The following is a 12,165-nucleotide window of genomic DNA, read 5'->3' on the forward strand; positions in this document are numbered from 1 at the left end:
CCTGATAATCTTTCATCCCCCTGATAATGAAGGTCCATCTACCTCTGCCTTAAAATGTTTAAAGATTCTGCTTCCACTACCTTTTGAGGAAGGGAATTTCAAAGACTCCCAACCCTCTGGGAGAAAAATAATGCTTCCTCATCTCTCTCTTAAATGGGTGCCCCCCGCCTTATTTTTAATCTCCGACTCCCAGTCATAGAGGGACCCAGAACCACAGCCATCTCAAAGGTCAAGGGCAGCAGAAACACGGGAACAACATTTTTCATAAGTTTCCCTCCAAGCCAGTCACCATCCTGACTTGGAAATGTATTAGTGTTCCTTCAGTATTGCTGGGTCACCATCCTGGAATTCCCTGCCTTTTGACATTGCAGGTTTACCTACACAACTTGGACTACAGTTCAAAAAGGCACTTCCCCACCAGCTTCTCAAGGGCAACTAAGGATAGGCAATAAATGCTGGCCAAGCCAATGGCCACAACCAATGAAAGAATAAAAAGCATGTGACTTGCCTCTACGACTGGAGGCCATGGCTCACCATAATTAGTCCAGAGGATGAATCTACCGTTGATCTGTCATCAGGCTGTGTTACGCACTTTCAGTGTAAGGATGAGGTGGTGGCCAGTGTCTAGGCTGTACTGTTTTAGAATATTAAAAAATTATTAAATATGGCAATGTTTTCATGAATGTTTCTGAAATTTACATATTTAGATTCTTTATCATCTTCAGCGGATCAGTACTTTATTTCTCATTTCACTTTAACATTTATGACACAGAAAATGTTTATTTTCATGTACATGGTCCATGTTTCATCTTTTTGTATATTTTTGATTTATTTTGTATCTAACACTTTCCCCTCAATCTACATAATCTTCATCACATTGCAAACATTTCAACATACTCTACAACAGTAATCTTTCTGTCATGCACCAGCTCTTGTTATGGCAGGAATACCAGATATTCAACATCAATAAGCACTGTGATGTGAATCAACAGTCAAATTATTTTTATTTTAGTGCTGATTAATGGAAAGATACTGCCCAGGAAAACAGAAGGATCCTAGCATCTTCTTCATGTTGTTCATTGACTTTTCAACGTCCAGTCAAGTAGTTCAATGGAATTTGCAAACTCATGCCAAGGAGAGCACCTCTGAGAATGCAGCACATAGAAATCAGGCCAAATAACATGCTATGTTTCAGTATGGGTCTATAATCGGGTACATGAGAAGTTTAGATGCAGCTGGAGTGTTTAATAGTCAGGTTCAAGCAGAGTATTTTTTTTGCTGCCTTTATCAGTATATGGAAGGGTTGAGATGGAAGGTCATTTTTAAGTATTATCTCTGATAAATTCATACTTTAAAAGATTCCTCATTACTTTTCACATATGTTGGTAAGAATCTGGTTTGTAGATGTGTCAATCAATTTTGTAGAGCTCCGGATGTTCCCTGCTTTGTAGGATTTCTCACTGAAAGATGCATATTGTGGAACTCTGCATAATCTCTAACTCAGGTTTTGCCATTCATTTCCTCCTCATCCCCTAAGGAGGTGAATCCATGCTGTGCTGCCCGACCGCAGTACCCAGTACCTTACTTTGTGTTTGACATTCTGTGAGCAGAGTAATTATGCCAGTAAAATTGGAACGCAGTGCACAGTTTTTACTCTTCTATGAATTAAACTAGAGAAAAAAGTTAGAAATTTAAATGGTGCTATTCCAATTCTTGAAATTAGCACTTAAGTCTTCAATATGACAGGAATCAAGGGGCTACGCAGCACAAGCTGGAAGCACACAGTCCTCATATTGGTGTAGATAACAAAATTGTTATCACTGCCTATACCTGAAAGCAGCCTTTAGCTCTTTTGCATATGTAAATAACTGGCTAAATGCCCGTTCGAGGTAACTGTAAAATAAGATATTCCTGAATGTAGCCAACATCGAATTACATATTTCTTTCTTTTTTCTTTATTCATTATAGGAATAAGGGCGTCGCTGGCTAGGCAGCATTTATTGCCCATCCCTAATTGCCCAGAGGGCAGTTCAGAGCCAACCACATTGCTGTGGGTCTGGAGTCACAAACTGTCCTTAAAGGGACAAGCACCAACAAGGCATGTTTGGAAAAGAAAACTTAATATGGAGGTTGAAGTCAGGGTGCCCTCTTCCTTCCTCTCCATTGAAACCACTGTCCACCTCTCAAACATTCGTCCCTCTCCCCACCATCCTAACCAACTGATCAGTGTCTGTAGATCTGCTTGACATTGACACAACCCCAATACTGGTTGTTCTCATACTGAGGTCCAGATCATCAATTGACCTTATGCTAGCCTACAGTCCTTTTCATATTCGCTGTCGTGCCTCCCAATTACCCTCTTTTTGCAGCATGCACTTGGCAGAACCATATTTTGGTCAACAAGTAAGTTCAGAAGTCTTTCCCTTTTATATATACACACACACAAACAAATTCACCCTCTTCTGTTTATGTTAGTTTAAACATCTTTTGTTATGTGCTGCCTTTATAACTCAATATTTCATTGGGTGTATAGTGACAGGTAAAGTTTATGTGTTTAGATTGTTCTAAGAGTTGAGAAGGCTTTTTATTAAACACAGACCTCCTTCTCTCAATTGCTAAGAACTAATGAACCAACCATAAACTCCACAACAAAACAATGTAAATATTCTGAACACAAATAGAGATTGCTGGAAAATCTAATCAGGTCTGGGAATATCTGTGGAGAGAAAGCAGAGTTAACATTTTGGGACCATTGAAACTTCTTCAGAACTGAATAAGGGCCATTGGACCTGAAACATTAACTCTGTTTTCTCTCCACAGATGCTGCCAGGCCTGATGAGTTTTTCCCAGTGATTTCAGTGTTTCTGATTTCCAGCAATTCTTCGAGTTTTCTTTGGTTAATGTAAATTCTGTGGTTGGATTCATTCTGATCATCAACAGAATTTCTTACGTTCTGAACTGCCAACCTGCTGCTGAGAGAATGATGGTGTGGACTCCACTCTAGAGTTATTATCCAAATCCAAAGTCTTACTTTGAGGCCATATCACTAACAGAACTATTGCAATTTGCTTTAGGATTTGTATCAAGATCATGTCAATTTGAGGTAGTGAAAACTCAGTCAGATATGAAATTATCATCAGTATTTGACTTCTGCATCCAGGCATCCGTATCTGCATTTTGTATACTATCCCACCAGCAATATTTCAAGGCTGGAAATATTATACGTATTTTTGAATAACATTTTTTTGACATGCTGTTTAGTTTACAGTTCTGTTGCTCCTGAAGCTGAATCTGTACAAGAGCAAAACACAGCCATCAGAACATGTGCGACATTTTGTTTTGGCTAAGTCCAAGCTGTGTTGAGTTTTTTGGTGAGTTTCTCATCACAAGGTCTAGCAGGTTCAGTTACCATATTTGACCAGACTTGTCACATTGTTTGCCTACCACACTCCTTTGGCATCTCTCATGTCCAAATTCCACTCCTTCTTACAAAACAACTTACCACTCAGTGGATGTCTGTGGAAGCACCGCATCCCTTATGTCTGCACTATTTTTGAAAGCATGTTATACATCTGGACAATCATGTCAATCCAGGGCTGCCCTACACAGTTGCTGACATTTGCCCTGGACACAGCAGGCAGAGGAAATCTGTTCCACACTTTACAAGTAGCGATGTGGAGGATGTGCTATATGGAATAGTGTGGATGTGGGGCTTTTTCCTCCTCCAGGATCAGCAGAAGAGACCAGACACCAGACCATGCCAGCCAGGTTAAAGCAGTCTTAGCCATCTACAGAAATGTCCAGAAATGTAATCACGGTGTCAATGTCCTTCTGCATTCCACCAGGATAAGTGCCACCATCTTCTGTCTGATAACTTGCACTGACTCTATCACTGCTTCTGTACCTACCTCCCGCCAAAGCTCACGCTCTACCACTCTCACTACCACTTTCTATCTCACCACTATCTGCAACATTTTCCCCAACCACTCATGCCCACTCCAACACCTGACACTATTAATTCGGCATGCCCTCTGTGTCCTCACTCATTTAGGATGCCTCCTCACCAAAAACTAACAGTGTGGTGTCCACTTTCATCTCCTGTAATATCTGCCTGTCTCTCATTCCAGGAGGACGTCAGCCCCCAATAGGGCAGAAAGTGTCAAGGAGGATAGTTTGCTGCCCATCATTTGACTCTGAGTGTGTCAGCACTATGACAGTGAGTACAGAGCTCGGAGATACATCCTGATTCACTCTTTGGGTTGGGTACATGTCCCCGAGCATACAGTGTCCTTGCTGCAGCATGACAATGACTGTTGCTAGTGCAGCATTGAAGTGCAGAAGATCGGAGATTTGCCATGAGTGTTCTTAGATGCTGGCATATGTTGGATGCCAATGAACATGGATATGGGGTGCATGCGGCTGTGCTCATGGATTGTGCCCAGTTTCCAAGATGGAGATCATTCAGAGCCCAGAGGTGAGCTGAATCCACCAGGTGCTCACTCTGGTTTTCTTGTTGAGATTTCCTGACATTGAGTTTGGTTGGCAGGTTTGTTGAGATGGCAGGTTAAATATTAATAAAGTGAGCTGGGCTGTTAACAAGGCATTTAACAAGAAAAATCACCATCAATTGGCAACTTGCTGCCTATCAAGAATCTTGCCACACTGCTTGTGAAAACCATTAAAGATGCAGTCAGATGATCTTGACATTGAGCCGAGCCTCACTGTACTTATCAACCTGATTTCACCAGAGACCCCATCACTCAGACCCATATAAGATTCTACCCACGTATTTGATAATTTCTTTAGATGGATGCCTTAACTAAATTCTTTATTTTGTTCTGACTGTTCAGTTGTGGAGGGTATCAAGGGCATAGCAGCAAATGTTAGTTTAGGACAAATGGATGATCAAGTTTCCTGGTTCAACTTTAGTGCCATGACAAACAGGAAAAATTTTGGCCACTTAATCCTCCTGGCTAACTGACTGTGAACCAGAGATAAGCAGGGGTCAGGAAGAGGCCATTCAAGTGTAAGAAAGGGGGGATGTATAAAACATCAAAAGAAGCTTTGAGTCAGAAGCCCACAAAGGAAAACAACCCCAAAGGCTTTTCTCGACCTCTTTGCAGTATTCTCCTCTCCATAAACACCTTCAGTGTAATGAATGACACTTGACATATCGTCCATGTTAAGTTAATGTCGGTAATCAGTGCATCTTTCTGTATGTGTCCACTAGTCAACAGCCATCTTAAAGTAAGTGAGATGCCTGCCATTGATCAATTTGATTGTTATTGAACTATTGCTTTTGTAGGCTGACACCTCACGGCTCCAAGAGAATTTGGAAACAAGACTGGCAAAGCTAATGGCCTCCACCCCATGACTTTAAAGCCCGTGGTATCCTAACTCCTCACTTTTAATTCCTCCCTTTCAATATTCTCCCTCCTCTGTGAGGATGTGCAAGAGGCTAAAATTGCCAATATGACAATCCTACTTCTGACGTAGAATATAGCCTACTTAAAACATGAATGGTGAAATGATACCCAAGTAATAAAAATAGTTAAAGATTAATAGGAGCAAACAAGTGAAAGGAAGAGGGTGGAGGGGTGAGGTGGTGGTGTCTAAGTGTAGGTCAAGTTCAGATCTGTCATGATTTTATTCAACTACAGGTTGGGCCGGCATGTCTGAACTCTGATCCCCTGTTCTCTAATATTCTAACAGCATAGCCAAAGTTATGCATAAATATTCAACATTTCCGTATGCCAAACCTAAATCGAGGCATTGGATTTTGCGACCACAGATGCGTAAATCTATTTAAACTAAGTGTCATTTGATTAAATCAAGCAATCTGTTCAACTGATATGATTAACAGCGATGCACTTCAAAACCCATGATCTGTGATGCGCTATCAAGACAATCAATGAGCTTCCAGAAGACACAAGGACATAAACTTACAGGAATATTTGGATAACTTTAAACATCATAACCCACTGATGGTTGACATTACTCCTAAATTATGGTTCCTTTGGGCAATTTTCCGGCAAAGAAACAAATGAATAAAGCTCCACACGATTGACAGCGAAGCTTAAACATGTCGGCACAGTAAAAGGACATTAAAGTGCTAATTTGTTTTAACGTTTGCAAGGTAGGAACACAGGAACATGACAGCAGAGGTAGGACATTCAGTCCCTTGAGCCTGCTCTGCCATTCTAAGTCGTGGCCAATCATCTAGAGTCATAGAGTCAGAGAGATGTATAGGATGGAAACAGACCCTTTGGTCCAACTCATCCATGCTGACCAGATATCCCAAGGTAATCTAATCTCTTTTGCCAGCATTTGCCCATATCCCTCTAAACCCTTCCTATTCATGTACTTATCCAGATGTCTTTTAAATGCAATTGTACCAGCCTCCATCACTTCCTCTGACAGCGCATTCCATACATGCACCACCCTCTGTGTGAAAAGGTTGCCCCTTAGATCCCTTTTAAATCTTGACCCCCCTCATCTTAAATCCATGCCCATTAGTTTTGGACTCCCCTGCCTTGGGGAAAAGACCTTGGCTATTCACTCTATCCAGGTCCCTCATGATTCTACAAACTTCCATAAGGTCACCCCCTCAGCCTCTGATGCTCCAGGGGAAAAAATGCCCCAGCCTATTTAGCCTCTCCCTATAGCTCAAACCCTCTAACCCCAGCAACGTCCTTGTAAAGCTTTTCTGAACCTTTTTAAGTTTCACAACATCTGTCCTATAGCAGGGAGACCAGAATTGAATGCAGCATTCCAAAAATGGCTGAAACATGACCTCCCAACTCCTATACTCAATGCACTGACCAATAAAGGCAAGTGTATCAAATGGCTTCTTCACTATCCTGTCTACCTGCGACTCCACTTTCAAGAAACTATGAACCTGCACTTCGAGGTCTCTATCTACTTCAATGCCAATTCTTGCAGGCTTCGCATACACTTTCATGTCATCAGTAATTAGCAATCTGTTAATCTCTGGCTTGAATTTACTTCATGACTAAGCTTCCACAGTCTTCTGGAATAGAAAATGTTAAAGATTCATCATCCGGTATGAAGAAATTCCTCCTCACCTCAGTCCTGCATGGCTTGCCTTTTAGTCTAAGACTACATCTCCTGGTTCTAGACTCCACAGCCAGGGAAACATCCTTATGCAATTACACCAACTCTTCCTTTAAGAAACACGTATGGTTCTATGAAGTCACCTCGCATTCTTCAGAGAATGTCAGAGAATGCAGGCCTAGTCTTGTCAATGTCTCCTCATAGTGCAGTCCCACTGTCCCAGGAATCAGTATGGCAAACCTCCACTTCATTGTCTGCGGCAATTATAAACTTCCTTAGGCACGGGGACTTTAACTACACACAGTACTCCAGATGCGGTCTCACCACTGTTCATTACAATTTTTACAAGATTGCATTGATCCTGCATTCAAATCCTCTTGCAATGAAGGCTAATATACCATGTGCCTTCCGAATTGCTTGCTGCATCTGCACACTAGATTTCAGTGACTTACGAACGATGACACATGGGTTTTTTGAACATCAACACGTTCTAACCTCTTCAATTTCTGTTGCTAAAGATAAAAGATTCTTGCATTTATATTGTGTTGATCACAACCACTGATTCAAAGCACTTTACAACCAATAAAGTACTTTTTGAAGCACTTTGTAAATGCAGCAGCTAATTTGCACTCATCAAACTCCCACAAACAGTCCCGAAAATATGGTAATGAATAGATATTCTTTTTTTTATATAATGTTAAGTGCAGCATAAATATTGGCCATGCTACTGGGAGTAACTCCCCTGATCATCTTCAGAATTGTGTCTTGGGATCTTTTGCATCCACACAGGCAGGCAACTGGGGCCCTTGGCTTAAAAGTCTCACCCAAAAGAAAGGCACCTCCAATAGCGCAGCACTCCCTTAGCACAACACTGGAGCCTCAGGCTTGATTTATGCACTCAAGTCCTGGAGTGGGATTTGAACATGGAGCCTTGTAATCCAAAGCTATAAGTAAACTACCAACTAAGCCAGGGCAAATAAACAAGGTACGTAAACTGATCTCTTAGTTCAAAACTGCATCAACATTATTTATTCTCATTGATGCAGTGAATGCTTATTGTTCTCCAGCTTTTTACTCTCCACCACCACTCTCACTAGGACATGGCGAGGTGGATTGGCCATGGGAAATGCAGGGTTACAGAGATGGGCTGGGTCTGGCTGAGATGCTCTTTGGAGGGTTGGTGTGGACTCAGTGGGCTGAATGGCCTGCTTCCATGCTGTAGGGATTCTATGATTCTGTGACTGTGTAATGGTTTCACAGGTTAAACACTTATCTGGTGCTTTTTCCCAAGTGTTCACTTCCCAAATATGACACCAGGCTACGCCAGGAGGTCCATTTGACTGTGGAAGGCATTATGCCACAGCTTAGTGAAAACTGAAAGAACTGCAGATGCTGTAAATCGGGAACAAAAACAGAAGTTGCTGGAAAAGCTCAGCAGGTCTGGTAGCATCTGTGATGAAAATATCAGAGTTAACGTGTCAGTTCCGGCGACCCTTACTCAGAACAGGCAGAGCTTGTTCTTCTTATAATCAGTCAGTAAACAGTGATTTAGTGAATAGTGAGGTTAAATGTGTGCCACCAGCACTGCCATCCCAGTTATGATCAGATAAACCAGCATGCTCTGGGTAATGCTTCCTTGTATGACATAATGTCTTGTGCAGGAGGGAGTTTACCAGTGAACCACTGGGAGAAATGGGGCAATTATTTTCAAATCACATAGCAGTCATTATCTCTGGATGGTTAGCAAGAAAATAAAATGATATTAGACCTCTAAATTTTTTTGTTAGTTTTGGAGTTCCTTAAATATAAATTAATTGGCTTATTGGTTGTAAAGTGCTTTGAGGCAGGCAGTGGTTATGAAAAACACTACATGCACGAAAGCATCTTTTTTTTCTTTAAACTTTTAATTACTTTTGAGGTAAAATCCTTCAACTTCATCCTTCATGACCGGTTGAGATTGGGCTAAGAAAATAATTGTCATGCTATGATAGTCAAGGCACACACAAAACATTCAGACATACAATAAAAACCTCCTTATTTATGAGCCTGGTGAAAACAGGGGGTATGGAGACCCTGGGGAAAGTCTTCCCTCATAGGAAGAAAATGGTTGGAATGTCTTTCTGACAAATTATTAATTTTTCTAGCATTGTCAGAGAGTGCAAACACACAGTACTTCAAAGTGCTGACAGCACTCATTTTGGTAATGTGTAACTCTCTCTGCTTACTGAAGTATCTCCTTCTTGCTCTCTTGGTGGGCTGTGTGTTCATTTCTCTGCAGGGGGAATAGAATTAACATTGTGTTATCATGTGCTGCCATGTCTCCTTGAACACCAAGTACAACAAGTGAGGTTGAAATACTGTCACTGTAGTAATATAGTTACAGTCCTCATTGGCATATTCCTAATGATTTCATTGTAACTCTCAACCACACATTGACATTTCAAACAGTTTGCATTATTTTTTCCTTCTTTCTTCTTCTTATCCAGTGTCTCCTCCATTGCCACCCTTTCTCCATTGTTAGCAGAATTTTGTTGGGGTGTGGTTTTAACTTTACAGGACTTTTCACTGTGTCCTGGTTTTGATGTTTGAAAACTGGTCACCCTGGTGTTGATTGGAGGGACAGCAAAATGGTGTCACTGGGAGGAGAAAGGTGGTTGAAAGCATGAATCAAATGGGAAGGACAGGCAATTTGCATAGGGCAAATAATTGGGAGTGGGAAGGTGATCTTGGGAGAGGCAATTGGGTCTGGGTAGGTGATTGATCTGAGGGAAGTGATTGGAATAGTCAAGGAAAATATGAGGTGAAGGCACCCAGAGAGAAAACATATTTATGACTGTGGAGGTAATTAGGAGGGGACAATGGATTGTTATCTGAAGGGAAATAAGGGGTAGGTATTCAGGGGTTGCTGTTTGATTAATAGGAGACAGGCAATGATTGGGATGGGAATGTGATTGGGAGGAGTGATAATGTTTTGGACAATGATGAGGCTGAAAGAGCCCATTTACTGCCTCACAGTCCATAGAAAGAGCCTTTGTTGTTCAATTTGTTTCAAACAACTTACCTTCCATTGGTTTGCTGAAGGACCTAAAGTCCTTTTGATATTGATTTAATTATTGTCACGTGTATTTTGTTACAAAATGCAGTGACAAGTTCCACCGGTGCCATACTGAAACACAGAAATATAAACCAAAACAGAATATAAAGACAGAAAAATAAAGAAATAAGGTTCATCTTTATAATCCTTCTTGTTAAGTGTTCAGCCATGGGCCTGGATTGGCTAGCCACGTGTCCCCTCCTTGCTCTGCCAGAACAAGAGCCGCCAGCCTTCGGCGCCATCTTGCCTCCACCGACACTGCTGCCACCATGACTCCATGTTGGACCTCACTAAAGTAGCCGCCTCTGATGCTGCTGGGTCCTGCATTGGCCCAAACTCACCATCGCGCTTCTGCCACAAGTCCACACTGAGCTCACCTCGCCGCCACTGCGATGCCTTCACTGTGAAACGAGCTCTTCACAAGAGGCAAGTAAAAATGAGAAAAACAACAAGGAAAGAAAGAAAAGTGGACACAGAGGATAAGCCCGGGCTCAGGAGACCTCAATTTTTTTCACGTTCCTTGTTTTTCTCCTTAACCTTGCATTTTCCATTGCAGCTTTCTAGACTTGGACAAGAGCGACTCTCCACATGGCTGCAGACTGAGTTGGACACCTTTGTGCCTCTTATTGGTGAATGAGAAAGAAAGTATTTCACCAGAGCTCAATATGGCTTGCTTTCCTCTTCTTCCCTGTTTAGATTTTGCTTCTCTTCTCGATTCCTTTCACTTTCTTTCTCTCCCTCCTTAACCGTGCACTTTCCTGGGCAACTTTCCAAACCTGGATAAGAGCACCCTACTTGTTGCTGATGATTTTTCTGATACAGTCTTCCACCATATATTCAAAGGGGCCTTTTTTTTTTTACAAAAAGTATAATCCATCCCCATCCTAAATTTCAGAATCCACAGGTCAGTTATTATTTTATAAAGAAGTTAGAATTTGCTTTGAGAAATTTTCCAGGAAGCTTCAATGTAAAACTAGATCGTCCTAACCAGTTGTAAACAAATGGTCACCTCAGTTTTTATTCAGCATCATCGCTATCTGTTTGCGATAGGGTTAGCATCACTTTTATTTCTGAACAGCAACTTTAGCCAATTCCAAATCTAAAGAGGGGGAAGAATTGGGGCAGAATAAGACATTGGGGCAGAACCATTTCAGATTTTCCTTTGATACTGTTTAAAAATATCAGGAAAACGTAATAACTGTTATTTGCTGATGGTGAGATACAGAAAAAAGGAAAATCAAATTGCGTTGTCAGTTTCTACATTTTACACATTTCAAGACAATTTGTTTAAAAGAACAGTCTTGTCGTTAAACAGAATGGTGACGACACTAATCGGTGTTTTGTGTTTGTCTCTCTTTATGTATTTGATCATTGATTCACCCATCGTTAATAGTGTACATCTCTATCTCTGCTGCAACCTGTAAGCTCTCCTGAAAGAAATGTAATTTATTTCTGCCTGTTCGTACCCATTAAATGACAATGGGCCACCAAATTTCGTTCTGTAATTTGTCACAGCTGATTGAGTGCATCGGAAGCCTTATTGGTTCACATGACTATTGGTTGTCCACAGCATCTGGCTGAAAAGAGAATTAGACTTTGTCAATGTGCAAATTGGATTCGAGGCCTCTAAAATTGAAATTTAGGGAGAAATAGGCAGGGCCTGCACTATACACACTCTTACTCGCTGTGCTGAGTCTGAAAAAGACCAAAATGTTTGCGCAAGAAGTTTTCAGCCTTTTTTTTTAAATTTTGAGGACACAGAAAGGGAAGGAATGTTAATCCATGCCCACAGCAAAACTCTGGCCTCTTACTGAATTCTCCCAAATTGCATCCTCTTTTCCTAGACCCAGTTACTCCATGTGAGTGCTGTCCCATATCCCACCCTCCCTGAGCAATAAGCCTCAGAAGGGCACTTATTTGGGATCCACGGTTCACAGATGCCACTTAACCAAGGTCTAATGCTATATTTTTAAGTGTAGAGAACAGTCTGTCATTGA

The 12,165-nt window shown here is 41.4% G+C and overlaps 1 protein-coding gene across 1 annotated transcript in view; it reads right to left on the bottom strand.

Annotated features, from left to right (window-relative positions):
• Nucleotides 1-545: 545 nt before the first annotated feature.
• Nucleotides 546-12,165, bottom strand: part of sh3yl1 (SH3 and SYLF domain containing 1) — a 268,561-nt gene continuing 256,941 nt past the window's right edge. The window contains exon 9 of the mRNA XM_048596658.1: nt 546-634. Coding sequence (XP_048452615.1) covers nt 585-634 — 50 coding nt within the window. The 3' untranslated portion in view covers nt 546-584. The remainder of the gene's footprint in view (nt 635-12,165) is intronic.

Source organism: Rhincodon typus, chromosome 5 (assembly GCF_021869965.1).
Source record: "Rhincodon typus isolate 14 chromosome 5, sRhiTyp1.1, whole genome shotgun sequence".
NCBI lineage: Eukaryota > Metazoa > Chordata > Chondrichthyes > Orectolobiformes > Rhincodontidae > Rhincodon > Rhincodon typus.